The following is a 27,652-nucleotide window of genomic DNA, read 5'->3' as shown; positions in this document are numbered from 1 at the left end:
ATATAATGTTTAGCGGGAAGTACAGTAAGGAAGGGAAGAGGAAAATAATGAATCAAAAAGAGAGTTACAAGCAGACAGAAATATAACTGTGGAGAGCCGGAGAGAGACGCCAGGGGGAGTGATGGTGGAATATTTCTTTGTGTTTTGGTCGGTGAGATGACGAGCTACATCATCGCACCCTCGGACGTTTGATCAGCGTCAGACACAAAAGGCTTTTGGGATTGAACACCGGGGGCCAAAGTGACACTTGTTGTGATAAAGTGTCAGCATGGAGGTGGCTGGGATGGAGACAGAGATTATAAAGGTGACTGTTGGTGACAAAACTGTCACATAACCAATATCTCCCGGAAATACACCGTGGGCGAAAGAGTCGTCTCTCACAGTGACGGCTGGCTGGCCCCAAAACAACCCGCTGAGGTTCTTCTGATGAAGAAGGTGAAGGAGTTACAGAGAACATTCTTCCTTTGGGCTAAGAGCAAGCAAACAGACGGACAGCAGTACTGACTACATACCTGTCCTGTGGTGTAGCTGTTGACAATAACAGCTAATATGAAGACAGCCATGGTCCGATGCTCAGCCTGTAACAAAAGAAAAGAAACTCTGAAATATCATGTTAAAGCCCCTCTCCAGTTTAAATGGGACATGTTAATGGTATTACATCCGATTATTGACCACACAGGCCTTTTCTGTTGCACAAAGAACGTCAACCAAAAACCAGTCGGTCAGTCAACCCTCATTTTCCCCTGAGATGGGAAATCTTTGTATTTCTAAGTCTGAAAAGGAGCTTCTGATGACGCAAAAATCGTCATTTTGCGTCACTGGAAGCTGTTGTGGTTAGCGGGGTGAAACTACAACGCTAGTTCCTCATATTTTCGACCACTGAAGCTACAGACCAATCACAGATCAGTGGGTGGGAACTCACCCCAGAATCTAAACTTAATGTCCGCCATATTGCTTGGAAGCTATGCTAACAGGCTCTATGGAGAAAGCTGATAATAGAGAAAAAATATTAATATAGCGGCGAGACGGCTGCTGCCGACAGGCCGGTATTTCTGATTCTGAACTAGAGGACCTTAGTGGGAGTGGCCTGCGTTGCTGTGCATTCTGGGATTTGGTGTCTTTCATCCACATGAGCCAAAAAGACACTTTCTGCCTTTTCAAGAAGGCACCAACTTCAAAATTAATTTCAAATTTCTACTACATATATGACCCAATGTCAATACAGATTCATGTTTCAACAGGTGAAGTATCCCTTTAAGTGTTTAAGAAAACAGTGCAGAAAACATGTTTCTTTAAATGATGGCCCATTAACAAAATCCTACTAATCACTTTGCCCTTAAATGCACAAACAGGATTTGTTGATACTCACTGGCATGTAACTGTCAGCCAACACTGACAGGAAGTACTTGTGTCCGTTGTCTTTAACCAGGTCAGCCTGGCATGACTGCAGAGAAAGAATTGTGTTAGTAGAAGGTAACAGTTTTTTTTTTATACTTTGTATAACAAAATGATGTTTAAAAAAAACATTGAAATGTTGAAATCTGTGCACCGAGACAAGACCAAGAGATTTAGAGATTGAGACCCAGTCAAGACAAAGGCCAAGGGACAAGGGACAGACTAAGACCAAGATCATAAACATCACTGAAAAATCATCATCTTGTGTGCAGTGGGCGTGTCACTCACTTAGACCGTAAAACACCACGCAATAAAAATCTAATTATGAATTAATTAATGTTAATTGTTCTTTTAGAAAGGGGTGATTTCCTTGAAACAAAGTAATGACGTGGAAAAATAGTAAATCAGTGGTGGTCAACCCAGTCCCAGGCCGAGACAAGACAGAGTCAAAATGCTTTCGAAGACTGAGACCTTCAAAAGTGGTCTCGAGACCAAGACCGATGTCGAGTATTACAACACTTAAATAGTTATCTAAATGTAGCAACAAATTAGAAAGAAGAATGTTACAATATTAAAATAAAACATGTGTAAATAAGGATGAAATGTATTCCTCTGGGTTCTGCAGACACCACCGTCAGGACACACTGACTTTGATGAGAGCATGCAGAGAAAGAAAAGTGTGTGACGGTGTGAACACAGTGTGTGCTCGAGCAGGGCTGTTTTTCTTTTGGTCGCGTCTTTGCAAAATCATCAGTGAAAATAAGTCTATAAAGTCATAAAGACCCTGACATCACTGTGCACATACACTCTAATATATTTGATTGATAGATCCTTTCTTATTCACACTCATTTTCTTCCATTGTTAGTCATTGTGTGCAGCAGACAGCATTCATACAATGTCAAGAGGCTGTAAATAAAGAAATAAGAAGTCTCAAGGGAAAAAGCATTTCAAATAGATCTTCTGTGTGTGAGTGCTTCACATAACGTACACTGTCCACAGCCAGGATTTTCGCCCAGATGAAGACCAGCAGCGGCCGCAGCTCTCTGGCTGAACTCTGGAGCAGCTTTAGGACGTAGGGGAAGATCCCCACCGACAGGGCCTGCAAACACAAACAGAGCACTGGTGTTTACAGAGAAGGTTGACACTGCAGCTGTAATCCAGATCCCTGCTCCTAAATGTGTTTGAACAAGTTGGACCACCAGGACACACGGTGTGGTTGAAAATGTAAACATGGACAAAGGAGTCAAATTTATATGCACAGGAGCTAGCTGAAGTTTCTACTTTGACTTCAGTTAAAAGGACTGACCACTGTTTCAGCTCAATACGAGTGAGAAACATTAGATTATTAGTTAATGTGAAAGTATATCAATGATATCAAGTCATCAGAGGTGTCAAGAAGTACAAATACTTTGTTACCTTACTTAAGTAGAAATTTTGGGTATCTATACTTTACTGGAGTAATTATTTTTCAGCTGACTTTTTACTTCTACTTCTTACATTTTCACACAATTATCTGTACTTTCTACTCCTTACATTTTAAAAATAGCCTCGTTACTCCTATTTCATTATATATTTCATATAACATTATAATGATTATGGCCTTTAGAAAAATGTTTTTTTGGGAGGTGGGGTAGTGCACTATAGGCCCCTATGGCTCAGCCTAAGCTTTTGTCCTTAATGACATTTTTTCCCCTTACATTACTTTTACTTTTATACTTGAAGTAGTTTTGAAACTTTTACACTTTGAGTAAAAAACTTGAGTTGATACTTCAACTTCTACAGAAGTCTTTTTAAACCCTAGTATCTATACTTCTACCTGAGTAATGAATGTCAATACTAGAGGGTAGAAGAATTGTGTTTGTGCTCCTAAGATGCTATGTCCTAAACGTGCTCTTCAGTCTGTTTCATTGAAAAAACAGAAACACAAGATGCACATTGTTGACTATGAGACGCACGGGGGAATTTTTGAAAGTGGTGGCTGTTGACCATCTAGAATAATATGGCACTCTCTGCCACACAAGGTACCGTTCAACTTCACTGTTCTGGAGAGATTTCAACAAAAATACGTAAATATAACCCTGCTTTATTCTGTCAGCCAGCTGGGCAAAGTTTGTGTTTATAAGAATGTATTTTGTTAATGAAGAATTGTGAAGTGTACAAAACAGGAACGTACCAGACTGACGGCCCAAGGACCCAGATCCAGAAACCGTCCAAGCAGGTCTAGAGCGCGAAGCCGATGCACCTGACTAAGGAGGACCTGAAAGAGAGCAGACATCGTAATGTGTCAGTAAGACTTCCGCCTCCACGCTGAGAGGAAAGAAAGAAGAGGGGGAGGAAGAACAGCAGGAAAAATGGCAGAGAGAGGGGTGGCAAGGTGGAATGGAACAGGTGGCTCTCCCACCACTACTGCTTAAACACCGGCACCACGTCGCACTTGTTTACTCACACACACACACGCATTGGTGTGTGGGCAGTTGGGTGTGTTCTTTTTGGTTCACTTTCACTCGGCCTTGCCAGAAGATAGAATTGTTACGACGATACCTTCAAAACACACGCAATTTCACAGGAATACAGCAAAGCGTAATCATGCACAGGAGGCATATGGTGCGTGATAAAAAATGTGCAACGTATGTGCACAAGTAGTGGGAAGTAGGTGTAGCATTGAGGCAAATGAGCCTGTGTGAGGGCTGGACACCGGTGCACCCCCATGTGACTGTCCCACAGTGTGAGTGGGAACAAACATATGGAGGAATCTAAGTACGCACGCACGCACGCACGCACGCACGCACGCACGGACACTTCCTCCAACACAGAATGTATTATTAGTGTCCTCCGTGACTTAAAGCTCGTGAGTGTGATCATGCTAACAGAAGGAGGCCGGGGGAAGACCGGCCCGGGGTTACCTCCTGCTCCAAGGAAGAGCGTGGGAACATGCACATTTGTGTGTGTGTGTGTGAGATGTAGGTGTGTGCTTTATAAGAATGAGCCAACAAGCAAGAATACGATCTGAACATCTCCTAATCCAATATTTCAATAAAAATCCCTTTCTCTTGGTCACGATTCATCGTTTTATCCTGACTTGACACAGATGTCAGTGGAGATTCTTCATCATGTCCCGCACACACATCAGCACATTTTATGCACATGATTCAAATGACACATTTGGCTTACATCTGTGATTTCATCATAACAGGGATAAAGCTGCAACATTTAAACATACAAAGATGTGTGTGTGTGTGCATGTTTGTCTACATTCCTTATTCACCTAAAACCTTGACTTTAATCTCCTTCAATGAGTCAGCACTTCTGATCGATAGACACACAGTCTCATGCTGTCATATGAATCACCTGCACCTTTATCACTTCACCAACACCTGATGCACAAACGTGTTAATTGTGACTGTAGCACCACCACAATCTAGAGATGTTGTAATGGCTTTGCAAAAAAATCTGTTAATCCTTCCTGGATGAAAAGGCTGTTGTCAAGACAACACAGCACCGTATCGCTCCATCCTGCTCTCTGTTGTCCTCCCTGCGCTCGTTTCACTAAAGAGCATTATTGATGGAGCACTCTCTATTGCCCATTACTTGTCTCATTTTGCATCTTTCAAATGAAGCCAGGTTTTTGCGAGAACTGGCCAGTATTTTAGTTTCATTCTTATGCAACTGCGTGTTTAAACTGGTATAAGACCTGTTTATGTGTCCATCCGTTACATCAGAGAGCAACGCAGTAGCCTTGAGATTACTTTTGTCCATGTGAAGCCGCATAACGTTGCGTAATCTTAAAGGCTATTGCTTCTACTTTACTTCCTCTCTCTCTCTCTCTTTAAGTCAAAAGCAAACACACACATACATGCACTCATTCACACACCGTTCAGCTCTGCCCCAATCAGTCTGCCTTTCCCTGCTTTTAACAGCTCCCGACAGAACTGCTGTATGGACGTGCTGCGGCTTTCAGTGAGCTGAATCAGCAGGAAATTACCATTCAACACGGACAGCAGCACTACTATGGCTGTGATATAATATAACACCACGCCTGTACAACCCCGCGGGATGTTGCTGGTAGTGGTGCTGGGAGAAGGAGGGGAGGAGAGAAACACCCTGCTGCTGTAACTCAACAGCTGAGCTGAGGCACACTGTGAGCTTCTAGCAAGATTTCACCCCAATTAAAGCATCACAGATAAATGTAACAGCACCACAGGGAACACAGCAGCCATTGTTCTTGTCACACACTTTTTGTTACAGAGGTTGTAATAAAGGAAATTGGGCTGCAAACACAGAGCTCAATTCACATGAACAAAATAATAAGAGGCACAGTTGATCACACTTTTCTGCTGGAAGATCTGAAGTAGCAACCTGGAGGAAGAGGAAGGAGGGGTCTTCTATGTAAGAGAGGGAGGGAGGGAGGTAAATAAAGATAAGAGGGGGTGATAGTGTTGCTCTAATAATAATATTCAAAGCTAATGGTGGACTCCCGGCAGGTGGTGTTTGTGTGCAATCTAGATGTACTTGTTTACTTTTTTATAAGGAAAGATAAGCATTTTTTTTTTTTTTTAACATTAAGCCTGCCATCATGTTGATTAAATGAAATCTGATAACGGCCAACTTCCACCACATGCTTTATTCATTGTGTGTGCTTCCACTGGGGGCGCCCCGTCTCAGCTCCGGCAGTCCGGAGACCTCCGTAGCAGATACGCAAGACTTCTATTTTTTTCTGTATCTGTAAAATGACCGCGGGAATTCCTTTATCTCGGCACTCCAGCTGACGGCTGTTTCTGCTCCGCGGTGCAGATGGAGGACGCAGACTGTGGGTGTTGACGGACGAGGGTGCACAGAGCCGTAACGGACCCGAGCGGACACGCGATGCACTGTTTAAGTGTTGGAAGTTCGGTGTGAGCTACCTGTACGCCTACACCAGGATTAGAGACGATATAAGGTCCAACATTGTAAAACTGAGGTTGACCCAAAAATGAAACTAAAATAACGGATTTCCAGCACTCCTTCATTGATGAAGTGGAGATCTGAAATGAAGATGTTTCATGTGCATGCTCTCTATACCTCCTCACTCCTTCACTCTGAAAACCTCTCACAACTTAGAGGATGAAATTAAGGGAAGAACGTGCAACTTTTTGATCCAGTAGATGTCGCCCTTGAGCACCAGCATGAAACCAAAACAAACAACAAACTCAGCCATACTAAAGCCTCGGCTGTCTTCCAGCGCCACACCTCAAACATCTCTCCACTCGACTTCGCACGAAGGAGTTATGGATGAAGACGCATCAAAATTAAGCACCATTAAGCGCAAGCCGTCCTTGGCTCTAACTGCATTTGTCTGTGTCCTTCATTGTTGTGTTATCATGACCGTGATCTAAAAAAGCTGACATAACATTCAAAGAAACAGTGAGTAGGCTGTGTTATTCTTCTTTCCTCTAGTCCTTGACTTAAACAGCATCCATGTAAACATGATTTAAACACGGCTAAGACAACAACACAGTTAGCTTCTCACTCATTGTAGACAGTCATGACTCAGAGAGACATTTACATACTGTAGAATATATTTGATTTATGTGTAAACTGTCACACATTCATCCTAAAAGCACATTTATCAACAGCGAGCTTTCTGTTCAATCCGTCAATGAAGAGAATAAAGTGAGACTACTGGTGGTGAGTGTTGATACTGTTGTCTGGACTGACTTAATGATGCAGAAAAAGAGTAAAGAAAGTCAAACAGCAGCTGCATAATATGTATCTGCATGTCTAATAATTACATTTTCCTTTATCATTTTTCTCCCTCTAATTAAAATTCTACAACACTCGGCAGATTCACTCAAGTTTTTCTAAAGTTTATATTCAAATCTGTAATCTTGATTTAAAAAATCTATTTATACTTATTATATACAAATAAAAAACATTTCATATCAAACCCTGAATTACAACAATTGTGCTGAATGTTCAAAAACGATTACAAAATAACCCTGACAGGATGTGAGAGGATGTAACAGAACCTGATCAAATGAGAAAGGATGAAATATTTAATTATAGTGAGTTTCATTAACATTCACTGTTTACAGTTCTGGCAAAGAGCAGTATTTACTTTCATAAGATAACATTTGTTTTGCTTGATTTGTACTTTCTTCCCCTTGAGACAAAATGTATTTCCAAATTGTGCTAATGAGGCAAACTGAAGCTGAAAATGGAAATCATAAGGCAGATGTGTGGATGTTTGTGTAAGTCTTTTTTTTACCTGTAGGACTATAGGGAGCTGCTCAGGAGGGTTTCTGTTTTCTACGCCCATCGTCAACCACACCTGAAACGCTGTCAGCTGCTCCGCAAAGAAAGGACTGTGCTGTGGACAAAAAAAAAAAACAAGAACATGTACCGGTATGAGTTTTATCAGGATACTACAGAGTGAATGATTCACTCTCACATCCATTCACTCTCTCTCTCTCACATACACTCACACGGTAATGAGCCAGTGTACAGTGTCTAGCTTATCATTTCATAAAAAGCCCTGACATAATGAGCTAAGAACTGACACCGCACTGCAGCAGCAACATAAATCCCGATCTCTCATGATCACCTTCGCTCTCTCTCCCCTGTCTGGGCAGTTTGCCTGATTGATTGGCTGCTGGCCGCAAAGTTTTTGATCCTGAGTGTTAATATCGCAGCGGGAATTATGTAAACTGTTGATGGATGTAGAGAGGGGAAATATTGATGCTTCCTGGCTGGATGGTTCAATTAATTTGTGCATAATCAAAGTTTAATGACTTTTCTCAAATCACTTGAAAAAATTGCGGTAAAAGGCAAAACTGAAAATATCTGAAACACCTCAAAATGTTGGTCAAATGTTCTATTGTGTGGAAATAATTTATTGCGGCATCAAAGTATAATCATGTTAAATTAAATTCTGGCGACCCTCTTCACTGTATTGAAGAAAGAAGACGATAATGATCACCGTGTTATGCAGGAAAAAATAAGCAACATATTTCCCTTAAAGACTAATTCTAATCCAGGTGCATGTGTAAATCATTACATCAGCCATTGTTTGAAGCCTTATGGTTCACAGTTCTGCAGTTCATCCTGGTTGACAAGTTGCCATGGCAGCAGCTTGTTAATCACAGGTTTCCATTCCCCAAAGCAGAGCGTGCTTTATTGTTAACTAGGCTAGGCTATAGTCCTCCAAGATGGGCAGCCTGGGTTCAAATCCAACCTGTGGCTCCTTTCACGCATGTCATTCCAAAAAAACTCTCACTCTCCCCTAGATTCTGTCTCTCGAAATAAAAGGCATAAAAATCCCCAAAATAAATCTTATAACAAAGAGAAAAATGTAACCGCAGTATGCGCAGTGACTTGTTTGATAAAGAGTGTGAGGGCGGAACAGGAGGGAAGAGAATATTTAGATAGATATGATGGTGACTTAACTTATGGTAAATTAAAAAAAATTATTACCACTTCTATATTAAGAAACAAGGATTACTTCTATTTTGTTTTTTTCTGAAGCATTTTTATAAACCATTCAGCGACCTAAAAAACTACAACAAATTGTCAATAATTGAAATTGACTATGCACTATAATGTTTCTGCATCGACAAATCCAGTTGAGACACAGTGTGAGAATGTAAGGTAAACAGTTGTAGCACATCAGGGAGGATTTAAAGGCTCCTGAAAGAGGGGAGCAAGATAGAGAGGGAAGATCTCCTTTAGTAGTCCTCAGAGGCTCAATTACGCTGCTGGTAAGTGTTTCTTCGGCCCGAGTGAAGGATAAAGCAGAGGTGGATCACGGATGGAAAACTTCTCCCGGGGGAACAATGGTGAAGACGCCCACCAGGTGGAGGAGAAAATGGAGGAGAAAATATAGCCCAGAGAGAGAGAAGTGCTAGCATTGGGAAAAGCTAAATTGGTGCCAATATCTGATTAGTTTGTCAGGATGTCCAGCAGCCTGCTCCGTCACACAAACACTGATACAATAGCGGTATTTTGTTGACCCAGATAACTTCATTTATCATCAGTTCAATCATTCTCGAGCAGCGTGTTTCCATTACACTCAGCTTCTCCATCACAGTCCCCTGCCATGCCAATAAATATCAAAAGAAACTGGCTGAAAGTGCAGGGCAGTGGTTTCCACAGCTCACTTTTATTCAACGCTCACACTTGAATTATTGGACTTGACGTTTTACAATGTTCTCCACTGGGACTGAGCCTGAGTCTGTGTGTGTGTGTGTGTGTGTGTGTGTGTGTGTGTGTGTGTGTGTGTGTGTGTGTGTGTGTGTGTGTGTGTGTGTGTGTGTGTGTGTGTTGAAAGATTAATAGAGATTCTGTAGATGCTGGTGGCTCGGAACTTGCAGTGCAAACAAGCGCCGCTGATGTTTACAGGCGTCAGCGGTGGACAGATCTGAGATAAGAGCCATCCATCACTGCTAGACAAAACACTAAACGCTAAACTTGCAAAAAAAAAAAAAAAAACACACTCTGATTGATCTCTCCTTTCAAGTGATGCTGAATAGGTTTCAGTGTTTGTTGTCCTGTCACATAGACTTACTCTGAAGGCGGTGCCCTCTTCAATGATGGTGGGCAGCTGAGAGAGGCAGATGTCCACAGCCAGGTCCCACGCTTGCCTGTAGAGAGGTGACACACATGAACCACTTCATTAATCTCTTTGTGAACTAAAGAAACAGAAACAAGAGCATGTCTGCTTTTGTCTTTGTAACCTGTTACTGACACTTTTCTCCTCAGCTCATGTTTTCTCCAGAGCACATACACCTCTTTAAATTCTCAGCACGAGGTCCTGGAGAGGGCAGCAAGGAGCCTTTAATCCCTCTCTAAACACCAGCGTTCTCTCATGGTCATCATATCTAATTCATGGGGTTATGTAACTCGCATCACACCGGATCACGGCTTCTCTGCTCTTCTCCGTCTGTCTCTCTTTCCTTCCACTTTCCGGCTCCTCTTTACTCGCCGGGGAAGTGAGCTCAGGCAGGGTCTCACCTCTCAGTTAGCATGAGTTAGGGGTTGAGGCATGTTCCCAGTAGATTCACAGCAATGTAATGTGATGCTGAATGACTGACATACATCACACACATTTTTTCTCATAGTCCACTGCACAGCTCCTACATTGCACCTTTTGTACATTGTGTTTTTTATATTTTATATTTTACATGTTTAAATTCTATTTTATATATTGTAATAGCTTCTTATACTGTATTATTTAAGTTGTTGCTAGTTCTGCTTTATTTCCTCTTTAATTGTTTAGCACCAATACACCAAGTCAAATTCCTTGTATGAGTAAATGTACTAAATAAACCCTGATTCTGATTCTGATTCTGACATAGGGTTCACTCGGTCTAAGACGCTTATTAGCTGCTTAAATAGCATCACCCATTAGTTGGGAGTATCATAATCGAGTTATACTCTGGTGGTGTTTAAAGTATAATGCACTCACTGCTGTCAGTAATGTGCAACTTTTCTAAAAGTGAACAAAAGTGCAATTTGTTAAGTAAGCTGGTAAGGTCTCAGGCTTAATAGGAGAATAAAAAAATACAGCTGGTGTTTTGGCAGCAAACACTTCAAACCTCCAACTAAAATGTCACCAGAAAATAAGACATCACTGCATGATTAAGAACAGGTGTTACTCACATTGCAAGTTCAACGATATTAGATTCAAAGTGATTGTGTACTCACTGGTGAAAATCAAAAGTTATCCAGAACTTTGCTACAGTATCTGTATTTGTATTTTGCTTAAATTTGTAATAGCAAACAAATGAATCTGTGTTACTGTAGAACTTCAATTAAAGCCCAGGCTTTTGTTTTCTTCAGTTTATGAACCTGCCTTTATTAGGGGCAGGGTCAGTAAGATACAAGCCTTTCATTATTTTCAACAACAACAAAAATGTGTGCACAGCAGATGGGAAAGATTTTAACACTGTAAATGTACTCCAGAAAGAATATCTAACTGTGATCAAATTAGGATATTAAGACAGGGAGAGACCTCTGATCATACTAAACATATGAGGTGCTTTGCTCAAGGGCACCTCGCCAGTGCTCAGTGAACTGGCAAATCTCTAGTTACCAGATTAATTTCCTAATTTGGTCCACACCTGGACTTGAACAGACGACCCTCGGGTTAGGGTTAGGGATTCACAAAATGGAACATGTATCACTTTAGTAGTTTTACTGTTTGGCAGCACACATTGAATAAATGTGGTTATGGTGTTTATATTGGTCCACCATCTACTCAAGGTTTCTCATGAACCTTAGACACAAGTTGGAATTTGTAGTTGGGATCGCTGAGATGAAAATGCAGAACTGTACTGGGAAGGTATCAGATTCTTTTGTCTCAGAAGAATGGCATCAGATTGTGACACTGTTCTGTCCTACTCACATAAAAACTGTATCCCCACTTTTATAAAAAGACCATTTTCAGCTGGTGTGTGTATAAACCTTTGGCCAATCTGGCACCGTAAAGAGTTTGCAGAAGTAGCTTTAATCAATTCAAGTTTACAATGTTACTGTGGATGTAAAGCCAACAATCACAGCAGTACTTAAAAACTGACCCAAAAAAACCCTTTAAAACTGCTGCGGTCAGCATCTTTTTCAGCGTCACTTACTAAGAGCGCTCTACATAAGGAAGCTATGGTGCTTCTGATTGGACTATCAAAACTTATGGGAGCTCATTTAATGCCCTGTGATAGGTAGATATAATGCTGCATCATCTAAACTGTAAATGATTTAGTTTAGTTTACCATTATAGTTCCATTCTTCAAGTTTGGAGCCAAAATTATTTTGTGCATTTGCTTTGAGTTATTATCTGTTTATACTATTTTTGACAGTTTGTTTTTGAATTATTGTATTTTACAAATCATAACAGAACTTAACACAGTGAATTTATAAAGGCTTTGTGTTGAGGAATGGTAGGTATCAACATAATATATAATAAAAGCATAAATATATATTTAAATTGGGGCTTTTAGATTATTAAAACATTAGGCTACCATAATTCTACACACTGGATACTTTTACACACTGAATGTTAATCACATATCTTAGATATCTTTTGTTAATGAAACTCTGATTTTTGATGTGTTGTTTAAGGTGCCTTAATGTTCTTATGTTGTGTCTTGACTGTGATCGCAGCTTCTAGAACAATGTTATTCCCTGCAAAGGATTAACAAAGTATTCACCCATCCATCCATATCGTACAATAAATGATGTTTTCTGTAATCTATGGATATTTTGCAGATCTTTTTTAGGTTTCATAACTAATTACTTGGCCTGGAGTCTGTGTAGAAATGATGCCAACGAATATGTTTCCCTGCTGGTGTTTATGTAATCTAACGGTGAGGAAACACGCTCAGGGAGGAATCTGCTGCAGTGTTTTGAGTTGACAGAATTAACTTGCATGATGCTGCCAATACATGCGAGTAAACCATCATCATAGGCTGTCTATGTGCGTCTCTATTTTGTGAGGGATGGGGACAGCCAAGTGAAGAGTGTAGGGGTATGTACCGGTAGGCGGCTGACTAAACTCTTTTTCTGTGTACCTGCAGAGAATGGTGCAGAGACGTACACACATATAAAAGAAGAAGCACACACTCCTACTCTGAAACAACCCACGAGGGAGTTATCAGCCTTGGGTTTATCTGCTCCTCACTATTTTGCTCCATTTGAATAACAATTGCTGTTTGTGTTTGGGTACCATCATCGATCAACAAGCACCTAAACTGCTTAATTCCTCCTCTCCATCGTCCTTCCTCCAGTCTTTTTTAATCCAACCTTTTTATTTTTGTACTTGCCATTTATCTCTGGCACTTCTATTTTTTATCACTCCCTCAGTCTTGTGTCTTACAGTCTTAAAGTACCTCTTTGTTGTTATTCTGTCCACTATAATACTGCATGTGCTGCTGTGGAACAAAGTGCAACTTCCAATTTCTTTGGCGGTAAACACTGCAATACACCCCCGATCCAAACTAATGGGCCTGCACAAGTGAGTAAGAAAGGCTATTGCTTGCTCAAGGAGCAAGAAGTAGTGTGCTCTACAATAAGCGATGGCAGAGTGCTGCACAACAAGTTGCTCCTTGAGGCAGAAAGAGGGAGAGACGAGTTTTTATTTTTTTCCAACATCAGCCAGATAATGAGTGGGAGAGATGGAGGGAGGCATTTGTGGAAGATTGAGGATAAAAACAATAGAAAGTGGGAGAAGTGTTTGCATAAGTAAAGGATGGAGATGATGGTATTTGTTTCTTACGCAGGAGAATGTCAAATCAGCAGACATCAGGCATTTCTGCATCTCTTAAGTAAGGTATTTTACCTGCTTTTTGTAAAGTGTCTCGAGATAACACTTGTTATGAGTTGACGCTATACAAATAAAAATTGATTGATTGATCTCTGTGGGTCTGTATTGATGTATTGATCAATGTAGTTAGGGCTGGGGATAGGGGTTTATGATTAAATGTAAGTTTATAAGGATGGTAGTATTAAATGGACTTGAGCTTGTATCGTACTTTTCTAGTCTTCTGACTACTCAAAGCGCATTTTACACCACGTCACACCTACACATTCACACCCTGATGGTAGAGGCTGCTATGTAACGTAACCATCAGAAGTAACTAACCTCTCTCATACGCCGCCGACTTAGCAGCAATGACGACAACCTCTGGACATTCTTTCTAGAATGGAGAGATCTAATAACCTCAGCCAAGTTGGCTAGAAAGTAAAACATGTCCTTCATTCTTCTAGTTTCAAGTCACTCAAGTCACTCACTCGAGGCTCTAAAACACTAATCAAACCAATCCTAAGACATCTGTTAGTCAAAAGGGAAACAAACTGAACAAAGGAAAGCAAAAGCTTGCAGCTCAGGGCCACTGATTTTCCAAATAAGACATCTTTTGTTTCTTTTTCTTTTCTTTTTTTGTACAGGTTTTGGTCACTGGTCTGTTGTATGGGAGGGGATGGAAACGTTTGTGCATTATTTTGCTTCCGTTAAAACTTTGTTTACTATGAATACTGATGGACTCTAATCCCTAAAGAAGCTGAGATTGTTAGTGCCAGCTCAGCTCACAGCTCCTCCTACATTAGAGGGACACTAGTATCTGACCATGATTATGCTTTTTTCATATTTTTTTTTTTAGGATTGGAGTTAGAAATAAGAACCAGCATAAATAATTGTGTGATAAAAATGTGTGTGCATACTAATAATCTTTATTCTTAAGCTTACAAAATCAACCCTCAGGGTCAATTAACCCTCTTCTTGCTAAATATAAATCAATATGAAGAAAAAAACATTTGGAGCTCTTTTAGTTTTTTTTAACCTATCAGCCCAGCACTAATTCTGGTAATTATATACATAGACATTGTTTTAGGAAAAATTGTAAAACACAGCAAGAATTCCTCTCAGGTCTCAGGCGGTGTTAGTAAAAGGGACAACAATCTAAACTCTGAGGTAGTGGGGGGCGTGCTAATGATCTGCCAAAGCAGAGAGATCGTAGAACCGGGCTAATGTGTTTATTTTATCATGCTGCAGTTTATTCTCCTACACAGACTCGTCTCCTCCTCGTCTGCTCCACAGCGGTGAAAACGAAAATGAAACTTAAAAGTAAAGTCTGCAAAAACAACTCCATCTCGATTATATGCAACTGTTCTGATATTTTTCCAAACCGACACGCTGTGAGCAACAGTTAACTTATCTGCATAGTTTGCACAGTTAAGTTTAGATCTCAGATAGCGACACAAGAAACCGTTTAACGAGCCGGAGAGATGTTAACAGTCTGCAGACAGACAGAGCAGAGCTCAGACAGTCAGTGATGAGAGATATAACCCCGGTGTTTAAAATGTTGTTGTCAGTGCCCCCTCTATGAATTAAACTCTTCTGTCAGTAAAACTTACTTTGATCATGTGTCAGAGAATGAACACATTCTGTATTATGTTTGATTATATATAAACTAAACTAAACGATGTCATAAAAAACAACAAAGGCTGCAGAGCCTGTATGAAGCTACAGCTGTAGGAACTCAAGAACTTGAAGTCTACATGTTTTTAAATGACTGCATCACTGCGTGAAAATGTTCCTGATGAACATAAAAAGAGGACACATAACTAAATCATCATTTCAAAGTGGTGAGGAAAACCTTCAAATTGTTCATAAATATTGATCAAATCGAGGGAAAGACATTTCTGAAAGATGTTCTGGGTGAGAGACCTCCAGACCTCCTACAAAGATGTTTTTCAAATAGATTAAACTTGTCAGTGCAGTTTTTGTGCATTTAAAAACATTATACAGGGAAATAAGTTTGGTTGAACTGGTCAGTAACTTACAAATTTGTCTAAAGATCAGTATGAAAAAAATCGGGATCGGGATTTTGCCAAAGAAAAAATCGTGATATGATATTTTCCCCATATCGCCCACCTCTACTCTGAGATGTTGGAATTAATTATTCCAAGAAAGTTTTGTGGTCTGGTATAGTTATATTTTTCTGTTCTCCTGCAGTACCAGCACTTTTAACCTAAATCTGTCATGTCCAACACAGAGAGGGGGTCTTGGAGATGTCCCAAAGTGTCTTAATATCCCCCAGAGAACAGGTGTTATATTGCTGCTTTCAATCAAAGTGATGGGTGGTTGTAGTAACAGCCGTGCCCTTACTCATCATACTACTTGTTTTTAGTCTGTGTGCATGTATGGCATTCAGGTCAGTGAAGGCTCTCTGACAGTACAAACTGTCTCTGCCATAAGACACATAGCAACACATAGGCATACAGCAACACTGGCAGTCCTCGGCCTACACAAATAACTGAGAATCTCAGTTATGGAAAGCATACCAAGCATGGGAGAGGTAGCTGCATATGCTAGAGCTGAAGCAAATAAAACCACCTCCATGTTTTGGCTCACACTCCCTCGACAGCACAAGTTATGAGAGTAATTAAAGCATTTCATTTTCTGTTTTTCATGATGCAGTTTGAGACATGGCAAGAAATGTAACTGAATTCACTGGCTTGCTTTTTGAAATGATTGATGGACCATTTGTGTCCCCTTTGTAAGCATTTTGAAATGAGAAATCATGTTCTTCATCCAAGGACAGATACTGGTGTTTCAGGAAAATAAGTTACAATTTTGTCAAAACAATAATACATTTGTCAAAACTTATTTTGCTGCACTAAAGCTAAATCCCTGCTAGCAGCAACATATAGCATCCGTGCAAATTTATGGAGCAGTACCACAGCTTGTTCAACCAACTTCTTTGTTTCTGATACTAAACAATCTTCTATAATGTGCCAATAAGTCTGTCTAACATGTACTGACCACAGCTGTGTTAATGAAGAATACTCTAAACTAAATAAACACACATATCTGCTATTACTGGAGGTTTGTCGAGAACATATAGAAATATCACTACATCTACAGAGAGGTAGTTTTAGGGCTCAGTTTTACCGAAAACGTTGACACACAAAAGCTGTGAAGTCATCTACCAACCACCAACAAAACTACTTCTGCTAAAGATGCATTGTTTACAGTATACAACAAAAACATCCATTATATACAAATAAAACAATATAATACAAAATAAAAATGGTCAGAGCTGCATTCAGAATGCATTTTGATCGCACAAGCTAGCTGGTACTTTATATCAAATAAACTAGCTGTGAGCCCCCGTCACTGTGCCGAGCATGCCTTAACATGTGACATGTCTGAGCTTAATAGGTTAATATTTAGGTTATCTAAATATTTCAATCAAACTGTTGTGTTCAGTTTAGCTCTAAAAGAACAGAGTGGACTGTCTGCTGTGTGTCTGTGTGGCCAATCACATTGAAAAACTACTTTAAGAAAATGTCTTAAAAAAAACAAACACACTCATCAAAAAAAAAAAAAGCCTCTAGCTTACTTTATCACTGAACAACTGTTTAAGAGAGGAGTTTCTATTGAATAAAGATAAACAGAACTTAAGAGAAATTAAGCCAGAGGCTAATTTTTCCATTGAGCAGAGACCAAGTTGATAGCATCTTGTGATGTCTTCAAAACTTTAAAGGGAATAAATGATATGATCATTAAATAAAGCTACCATGCCTTTAACAACATTGTCTTTTATTTCACATAACCAAACAGTTCTTCTGTTAGAAAGTCTGTTCTTTCATTTAGTGTGTGTGTGAAGAAATAGCAAAGACTGTCCCTTCTGCTCTGGAAAGCAAAAGACATCTGTGTATGTAAATGTGTGTGTGTGTGTGTGTGTGTGTGTGTGTGTGTGTGTGTGTGTGTGTGGCAGCAAGCAAGGTGTCCTGTTTGTGTGTGTCTTACCACATGGCGTGCATATATGTCGGGGGTAGACGGGGACTGCTGACCGGTGTACAGTTGTAGGACCTCATTATCCTCTCTGCTAAAAGGAAATTGCGGAACAAGCTGGCCACCAGCAGGTCCTGACGAAATAACTTCTGGAACAAATCTGTAGAGAGAGAGCGAGAGAGAGAGAGGAATGAAAGCAACCGTCACATCACAGACAGAAGAATAAAGAAAAACGGGGTGATGAATGAAGGACAGAAAATAAACTCATTAAGATAAAATGTCATTCGATTAAAGTTGGTCCTTTTCAGAAAAATTGTCGGCCTGTGTTCAGGTTTTACAGAGCATACAGGTTAAAAATCACAAGTTGTAGCTCCACTTTTTTTTATCAGCTTATAAATGTAATCACCAATACACCTTATCATGGCCATGCCCATCTTTGGTTTAAGTTTGTGATTCCCTTGTTTGTAGGACAGAGCTAATGTTTGTTTGGGTGATATTATATGAGAAACTCCGAGGCCTGTTGTCAGTGTTCCGCTCTTTTGATACTGAAGTGCTTGTGATACTGTGTGTGAGACGACACAGTGTGTCAGTTTGTGTGTGTGTGTGTGTGTGTGTGTGTGTGTGTGTGTGTGTGTGTGTGTGTGTGTGTGTGTGTGTGTGTGTGAAATTTGGATTAGGTGTGCAGTGCCTTCATTACAGGGATCCTCTCTGATGTGGGCTGCTTCATTAACAGCAGAGCCCCGAGGGTTTAAAAGGCTTTGGCAGCCATCAGCATTGTCACATTGCTATTCTAGCTGGGATACAGTTTGTCTCAAGGGAGTCTGAGTGTGTCTGAGAGTGCTAATGGTAGTGTGTGTGTGTGTGTGTGTAGATGTGTAGATGTGTAGATGTGTGTTGCATACAAGAGACAGCTATGAAGAGTAAATATGCTGTAAAGTAAATGTCAAAAAAGAGGAGTGGAGATGTATTTCCACTGGGTCAGGCTAAGCCTCTGGGTTTGCTTGTGTTGTCATTTAAAGGAGTTTTGCATGTGTGTGTGTTTACATGTATTCTTGCTTTTAAAGCTTTATTCCCAATCTCCAATTATTGTGCCCCACACACTAACGACAATTAATCTCAATTTGAGGAGCCAACCTGCACTTACTGCACTTTTGCCACTTAATGTCAACATCTTCACTTTCTTCAACCACCGGGGATGTCCTTAATGTTTTAGTATCGCTGAGACATGACTACTGTTTTTATTAGTAGTTGTTATTTTGGCTCCCTGTGAGCTGAAACACGGGTCATTTCATTTTTCATCATTGGTAAGACATGTTCAAATAAAGAGTAAACTTTATTTCCTCCCTCAACTTTAACAACTTTGCGTTAGCTGTTGTTTGCAGATTCGTCCTCACACCACCTCCAACTAGAAGAGGGCTTTGTTTGTTTTCTCTTCTGCTTTGGGTCTTGTTATAGTTGTGGCCAGCATCAGTCATGATAACAATGTGCAAGACCTAAAAATACTAAGCAACTCCAAACAGAAACACACCCACATGTTAAGAGTGACTGTTGCTACACTGGTCAAGTAGGAGTTACACGGTTTTTTAAGAGAAATAATGGGCAACACATTTCTAGCGTACTATCCTTCATTTTGCCAGCTGAAATTAAAGTTTTCAATGTTGGATTTGTCATCTTGAACTATCACATATCAAGTTTATGTTAGCTCAGGAGATTGATTGAAAAAGTTGTAAACTGCTGACTGTAATAGAGACTGAGCACAACATGTGACATTTTGAAAACCTACGAGGGGAAAAACAACCTTCAACCAAGTATAAATCCAAGATTCCTGAGATCTGAGCAGTTTGAATTATTAGATAATCCTCTGAGAGCTCAAGGTGTATTTTATGACTTGTTGGTCAATTTCAGTGCTTCTTTTGTAGAAAAGATCCCACATTCGACTAGAAGGTTAATACTTTGAAAAGTGGAACCATTTTTTTCATTAGTTTGCACACCCCATGTACAGAGTCCTCCAGGCGGGCGGCCTGTGGCTCCTTTCCGGCATGCAATTCCCTACTCTCTCTTTCTCTCCCCCCGATTTCTGCTGTACTTCAACCTCAGTTTGTCTGGATAAATGATTCTGGATGCTAACATTGTACTGCCTTTATTCACCTTTGTAAAGACTCAGTTTTTTTTTTTTTTTTTTGCTGAGGTATTTAAAAATAGTTCTGGTTCTCACCCAGTAAGAAGTGCAACTGAGAAATGAACTGAAGGTATTCACAGGTCTCTGGAGATGACGATGGGCTTTGCTTCTATGTTACAGGATTTAAAAAAAAATTCTAAACAAACACCATGTTTTGTTGGAAAGCTTATTTAATTGCACAAGCATCACCAGGAGTCATTTTTATATTTGATGCTGCGTATATTTAACAGCACTACCAGAGCAAGAGCTATTAGCATTTGGGGGCTGGGATGGTCGGCAATCTTGAGTAAAGTTTGCCAATGTTGCTGGCGACAAGAAAAGAGAACAGAGTCGCTAACTTTAGCGCACACTGTCATGTTGTCACATCCACTACCCTGACAGAGCAGCTGTAACTCATCTAATGTGCTGAGCTTTGATTTGACATTCGCCTTCAAGGAAACCATTTAGCAAACGGTCATTTGGCTCACACTTTCTTGCCCTTTTTGAAATCTTTTTTTTTTTTGCAGTGTTACTATCAATTACTTTGATAAGTGGGATAATATTAAAATGTAAGGAATTCATCTCCAACATCACAAAAATAAAACCCAAGTTATAATGAACTGGAATAATTATGCAAGGTTGGGAAATTCTGAGGAATTCATTTATATTTGATTAAAAAAGCTTAACCAAGCATTTCAAATGTGTGTGTGTGTGTGTGTATGTGTGTGTGTGCAGCCTCACCTCTAGGCAGCACATTCCAGGCGATCGTGTCTGTGATGGCTGTGAAGATCCAGTTGAGCTCTCCGAGGGGGGTGCGTCTGTCGTTGAGCCTTCCAGGGATCCTGCACCACACACACAACACAACGCAGATGGCACTGTGTCAGCCACACTCACTACATGTCACATAGTTGACTCAGAACAACAAAGCGGCAACTGCAGTGGTATTATCACAACCAGCTGAAGACATTTACATCTACAGGCACTTAGGCCCTTACACCGAGTGACTAACAATGACTGAAAGCTTGAATATTCATGTGTGCACACAAGACACTGTGGTGGGCAAAGAGCCGAGACACAGAGCAACATCAGACGATTGTACACAAAGAATTTAGCATTTAGTTAGAGAGTTAGAGTTTAAAGATCCCATATTATATTCATTTTAACCTTTCATGCTGTCTGGGAAATCTGAAGAGTAGCTTTGCATGATAAGAAGCTCAAAAAACTCTTATTTATCTTAAACTGGTGTCAGTAAAAACCAAAGCGGCTAGTCTCATTAAGGACCCCCTCCCTTATTGTAAGCCTTCTGGGGGGGGAGCACCCTCTGCAGACTTTTCCTGGGATTCCTCCAGCATACGTTTATCCCATGAGTCATGATCTGAAATTTTGCCCACGTTTAATATGGAAATCCAATTACACTTTATATAAGATTTAAAATGGGGATCAACAAAATAGGTCAACTTTAACACAGTTTCAGTTGTTTTTTTTCCACAGCATTAAACATATAGGAATAACTCTGTGTGCTAACTGGATGTGCAGATGGAAAAGCTTCTCTCATATAAAGATACTGAATTTTAAGGATATGGCCCTGGCCTGTTGAAGAGGAAATGGGATCTGTCTTTGTTTACAAATATATTTTATGAGAGAATATCTTAAGAAATAGGAAAAAGGTATGTATCGTTTTGTTAGCCAACTAAATAAGTCCAGAGTCCGGACAGCTGGCCCTTCTTTTTTCTGTAAGACGATGTTTGCAGAATCTCCCCAAATGTCTTCAAATCTTAATTGCTTTTTTTGGTGAGACTAATTTGACTTTGAAAAAAGTGGAATAATAAGTGTTGATGTTTGTGGTTTAAGTTGGAGAAGAAGTCAGGAGAAGACTGTTGGATAAAGATAACACTCCTGTAACACCACCAAAAGAACGGCTGATGAAACGTCTGCTTATGTTAAGGCTGAGCAAAGCTACAGTGGGAATTAAAATGATGCTATTGTGAGCGTTCCTGTCCTGGTAGGTGCAAAGAAGCTGAGGGCAAGAATGAAAAAATCAATCATGCACACTTTGTTTAATAGTCAAGAGAAGAGGTCTAGGGAGAAACGAGCAATGTGAGTGGAATAAAGGGATAGGGATATTTGTTGTATTAAAGAAACCGATAATGATCGTGTATTTTCTGCACCTATTAATTTATCCAATCCAGTATGAGTGTGTATATTAGATGTGTCATTTTCAGCACACCTACATGTAGAGAAAAAAAATCTTCTTATTGTTACTCTACTGTAATGAAGGAACTTTAGTAATTGGTATCATAACAATCACAAACTACCTCATGCTCAGTTTGCACATATTACACTCATTTTTTTTGCACAGTTTACATTTTCTATTTGCACTCTACTGCCTTCAAATTGCCTTATTTTTTTTGTATATTTTGTATATATTATTATTGTTTGTATTTTTATTTGGCTGTTTAATTTTAATATTTTATTGTTGGCATTCATTGTTGACAGCAAAGAGTTTCATTGTACAGGGAAACATGTTTCCTACTGTGCACATGACAATAAACATTCTGAATTTTGAATCATATTTCTGACATCTAATATTCAGAAAACATCCTAAGCATTCAAACAGCTTCCCCATGTCTTAAGATAGCATGGCAGCAGTATTCTATCCACACAGCTGTGTGTACTATCATGCATGTTAGAGGAATATTAGATGTGTAAATTTGTGTGCTAAGTCTGGCACTAAAAATGATGTTAAGTTATTCCATGCTGAGCAGTGTGAGCGCCGTGGAAATGAGATCAGGGAAATCTCTTTCAGACAGTCCCCAGAACGCCGTGACAGTAATCACTGTAGCTAAACTGAGGAAATGAGCTTTACCACACAGAGGCGCCTGCCTTCTAATGAACACTATGTAAAGCAGAGAGGGAGGACAGGAGGTGATGAAGAAAAAAGTATCTGGCTCATAGATATACAGTAAAAGAGTTAGAATATGAGTCATTGTGTCTGAGAAAAGTTAAAGAGAAGAATATGCCTTTAATAAATAAAAAGTGAGGGGGAAAAGTGAGGACAAGTGACAGAAAACCACTTTAAGCACTTTTACAAGCCTGCACATTTCTGCTGTCATATTACAAACAGATAGGAACGTCTGTGTATATGACAGAGACTGCAACATTTTTGTAGGAAGAAAAGGTAATTGATCTCTGTCTGGGAGGAGGAACAACCTGAGGCACGTACTATAAAGCAAGTTCAACACACTGAGGATATCTTCATTATCCAGCGTCACTTCACAGAACACAAATCATGTCATCAAAATCATTTCTACTTGACATACTTTATGATTCCCTGAGGGAAGTTCTAGTTTACACTCTGCTTGTCACATGGCGGCTGTTGCTCTGTAGAACCGGGGTTTTGATCCCCAGATGCAGCCACATATCCGATGTGTCTTTTGGGGAACTTTACACTTAACCCCAAGTTGCTTGTAAGTTACATAGCAGCCTCTGCCATCAGTGTGTGACCTGCGATGTAAAAGCACTTTTTAGCAGTCAGAAGACTAGAAAAGCACTTTACAAGCTCAAGAACATTTTCAATTTCAAGTCCATGTACACATAAGGTTGAATCACACACATGCACAAACAGGACCTGTGGACATTCATTAGTGGTGAGATGTGGGGCTGCTACACACTGCTACACAGGGAGCGCACCAGAGCTGTTGGGGGTTCAGGTGCCTTGCTTCAGGGCACCTCGGCAGTAGTCGAGAAGTGACCTAGCACCTCTCCAGCTACCAGACCAATTTCCATATTTTGGTCCGCATGGGGACTTGAACCAGGGTCCGACCCAAGACCGTACAGACTAAGCTACTGCCCCCCCAGGATTGGCCCTGGCTTTCCCTTTCCAGCCATGTTCGTGTACAGATCAACAAGTGACAGCAAACATAAGCCCTATAAAGACTGCCACTACAAGGTCGTAACAGAAGCGTTACAGGGGCGTCGCAGGGTCAGTGGAGCCAGCTGGAGAGTACAGTGCTGTGTGTGTGTGTGTGTGTGTGTGTGTGTGTGTGTGTGTGTGTGTGTGTGTGTGTGTGTGTGTGTGTGTGTGTGTGTGTGTGTGTGTGTGTATGTGGAGCTCCTGTTGTTTGTTTACACACATTGCTTCCTCCATGACAGAACGCAAAGTTAATTCACAGACTGGGACACCTCTATTATGGCATTGTTGAAATAATATGATGACAGCAGAGCTTCATTACAGCGCTGTTCCTGAAGAAGGCTCCTGACAAGTTACAGTAAGTTGCAGTTATCCGCATATTAAACAAACAAAGAGCAAACTGTGACTATAATTACATCATAAAATGTAGAAAGGAGCGCTTCCTGTACTGGGAAAAGTGCAGGTTTGAGCTTCTCTATGGATAGGGAAGCAGTCATAGAGCATTGAAAGCAAAAAAGTTAGTTTTTTTAGGTCCACATAATAATAATAATAACTTTATTTATATAGCACTTTTTAAAAACACAGGTTTACAAAGTGCTTTGACAAACAGCAAAAACAAGAACAAACTAAACCAAACACAGAAGAACATAAACAACAGTAAGAACAAACAAATGCAAAATACTAAAAATAATTAAATACAATTCAACAGAAATGAACCCATAGTGCACGATACCCAACAGACATATATAACCCGACCATCACAAGAACCATCACAAGAACCCAGGAAACACAAGAACCCAACAACACGAGCTGAGACCAAGAGGAGCAAAGATTTAAAAAGATTTAAGAAACTAAAAGAGCTCAAAGTAAATAAAAAGAGAACAGCAATAAGAAGGTAAGAGCAGTAAAAGAAATAGAAACAAGTGAATAAATGATTCTTGTTTTGTTTTTTCTATTATAAAATCATATTCTATTGAACTAATGACTCTTAGTTGTAGCTGTGTGGTGTTTATAACAATTTGAGCCCGAATTATTTTAGCCATTATCCTGTTTGAGTCAAACAGATGTGGAGGAACATGAAAAATAAATATAAAAACATAATTTTTTATAAACTCTATAAATATCACACCAAATCAAGGGTGTTTGATGAACTCTGTTAACTCTATTTTTAAAGATCACAATTGTTATAGGCAACTATTAACAATCACCCATAGATTCCAATCACGGTTCCACTACTACGGTCCGATTTTCTCCCCCGTATCTTAAGATCAACTGAATCAACACCTCAGACTGAACGCTGGCATATCAAGCCGATAAGCTGCCAAACAAATTACATATAACTACACATTACACAGAGAATATGTGAACCTTCCCTAACCCCCCCACCTCCCATTTCCACCTCTAAGTGACAAATAATAGTAACTGTGAAGCTCCTGGCAGATACAAGCCTTGTGTATAACCATGAGGGTCGGCCAGCTCCAGAGCACTTTGAAAGCTTGCCAAAGGTGTTCAGCAAGTCAGCACTCAGGATGAACACTCAGCACTTCATATCCTCGCTCAGTATCCAGTGTAATATATTTGAGGAGGGAAAAGAGTATTGATTTAGTGAACTGATGGACTGATAGATGAATGAATTGTTGAACAGACAGGAAAAATGTCATCAGACGTGTTCAGGCTTGTCATATCGATCAAAACTACTTGAAATGTGTTGCCATTTCTTGTCCGACTCATTATTGGGTTGCACTTTAAACCTTTTAGTATTTCTAATGCTCCTGAGTAACTTTCAGTTTTCATCATTGTTAGCGACCCCGGTGACTCTTATCTCTTTGCTGAAGTTCTTATCCTACTTTTATCTAACACAGCCGTTCCCAAACTTAAAACTGCTGCGGCCCACTTTGATATAAAAAATTACTCCGGGGCCCGTTATAAAATAAAAGTTTTGACTACAGCTATAACTTTCAGTTAGGGTCAATTATTGGACATGACAAAATGATATTATGGCAAGATAGACACAAAAGTGTACTAAGCATTATGTTCATGAATAGTCATGACACACCTTACTAATCACTTAAAGGGTTCACTCATGGTAAATCATCATTATTGTGATATTTATTTTATTTTTAAACTTGGTGGAGGGCTGTATCTAAATACAGTAAGTCTCAAAGTTCCACAAAACACGTCTGTGAAGTTTCTTGTTAAAAATCAACTCTGATCCTGTATTTGATCCCCTGGACAGGCTAGGGACACATGTTAGTGTAAGAAAAACATGGTAAAGTGTATTTTGCATAATTTGTGACCTTTAACACCCCCCCACCCCTTTGCTCCCTATCCCTCTTCCTGCATTTTATCCCATCTCTCCCCCTATCCCCTTCCAAGCTCTGCGCAGTCTAGGCCTGTGAAGACTGTTTCTTCATGAGTCGGGGATCCAGCCCAAGATTTCTCCTTTTAATAAGGCAGTTTTTTCTTACCACTGTAACTTTTGCTGCTTTGCTAAAGTGCTCATGATGGATAGGCCGGGTCTTTGTAACATAACAATAAGTAAGGTCTTTTACCTGCTTTTTGTAACATAACAATGAGTAAGGTCTTTTACCTGCTTTTTGTAATGTTAAAAGACAAAGAGTAAGGTATTTTACCTGCTTTTTGTAAAGTGTCTCGAGATAACACTTGTTATGAGTTGACGCTATACAAATAAAAATTGATTGATTGATTTAAAATTTTGTGTTTTTTTTGGGATGTCAAAAATTCACATAAGATTGACCAATAAAGATAATAAACCGGGTCCATCCTCAAGTGGACGCTTGAGGGACTGCGGTTTTTTAACACTTTCATGTTTGCTTTTTTTTTTTTTTCTCACAATTTAACACTGGAGGTTGCAACCTTCTCATTACAGAAGATACGGTAAAAAAAAAATAAAAAAATGCTCCAATCATAGCTAAGTATGTAAGCAACATGCATAACACTGAACATCGCTGTAGTCTGTAAGAGGCCAGCAGGAACATATGACTTCATTCCCTGTGGGAGAATCTCTGTTTTCTATACACTTGTGTATATATTCTGTGAGATGTAAAGCTATTTTTCACCAACAAAAACAGCATACTAGACAAGTTACATGATGAAAGGTTATACAGTGTTTTGCTCCTATCCTAAAGCAAACAGCTCCATCTCTAGCAGCTGCAGTGTTGCTGCTGTAAAGCGTTCCCTTCTCTCTGACAGCTCTGTGGAAAGAGGGCATAACGTATTTCCCTGCAGGATCAATAACATATCTCCTTGGTATTATTAATGCTGACATGCCTTCACAGTGATACGATTCCTTCAATAATACAGTGTAACTCTAGAGACCCCTGCTGAGCTGAGCACAGTCAGGATTCAGTCTGTGGTAGACACAAGGGGGCGGGTCAGACCTGCCCACCCGGGGGGGGGGGACGGACGACTGAGTGTGAGAGAGGGAGGCTGTGGAAAAGAGATCAACCCACGACACATGTGTCATGAGCACTTAAAGAGACCGAGTGTGAAAAAGAGACAGGAGAGAGACATTGTAGTTGAGAGTAAATCGAGTAATCAGAAGGTAAAAATCCACATGCGCACTGCGTCGTGACTCTCGATTCTAAAAGGCTTTTGTGATTGGACACAGCCAGAATGTGAGTTGGATGTATGTGGGAAGTGGAGACAGAAGGGTGCACAGATGGAGGACAGACAGAGTAATGATCAAATAAATAAACAAATCAAAAAGCACACAGCAACTCAAGGCTGACATTATGTTGAATACATTTTACAACAAATGGTTGTAATATTTCGAGGCCGATGAGTGTTCTCTGCGTGCTCTCCAACCGTGTGTGACATTTAAAGGTGTGAATACATGCCAAACGAATGGACGGTGAGTGTAATGCCTGATAGCCTGCACGCTCCTGCCCACGTGTGAAATTT

At 40.0% G+C, this 27,652-nt stretch overlaps 1 protein-coding gene across 4 annotated transcripts in view; it reads right to left on the bottom strand.

The window, feature by feature from the left end:
• Nucleotides 1–27,652, bottom strand: part of rptor (regulatory associated protein of MTOR, complex 1) — a 176,147-nt gene that overhangs the window by 53,925 nt on the left and 94,570 nt on the right. For all 4 annotated transcript variants that reach the window (XM_061047764.1, XM_061047782.1, XM_061047773.1 and 1 more), the window contains exons 9-16: nucleotides 20,560–20,660; nucleotides 17,676–17,820; nucleotides 9,936–10,011; nucleotides 7,641–7,742; nucleotides 3,570–3,653; nucleotides 2,385–2,495; nucleotides 1,370–1,444; nucleotides 513–578 (exon numbers count right to left, since the gene is read on the bottom strand). In XM_061047764.1, the coding sequence (XP_060903747.1) occupies nucleotides 513–578; nucleotides 1,370–1,444; nucleotides 2,385–2,495; nucleotides 3,570–3,653; nucleotides 7,641–7,742; nucleotides 9,936–10,011; nucleotides 17,676–17,820; nucleotides 20,560–20,660 (760 nt within the window). The remainder of the gene's footprint in view (nucleotides 1–512; nucleotides 579–1,369; nucleotides 1,445–2,384; nucleotides 2,496–3,569; nucleotides 3,654–7,640; nucleotides 7,743–9,935; nucleotides 10,012–17,675; nucleotides 17,821–20,559; nucleotides 20,661–27,652) is intronic.

Source organism: Labrus mixtus, chromosome 2, assembly GCF_963584025.1.
Source record: "Labrus mixtus chromosome 2, fLabMix1.1, whole genome shotgun sequence".
Lineage (NCBI taxonomy): Eukaryota > Metazoa > Chordata > Actinopteri > Labriformes > Labridae > Labrus > Labrus mixtus.
Note: the sequence above shows the minus strand (reverse complement) of the source record. Positions and strands in the feature narration are given on the sequence as shown.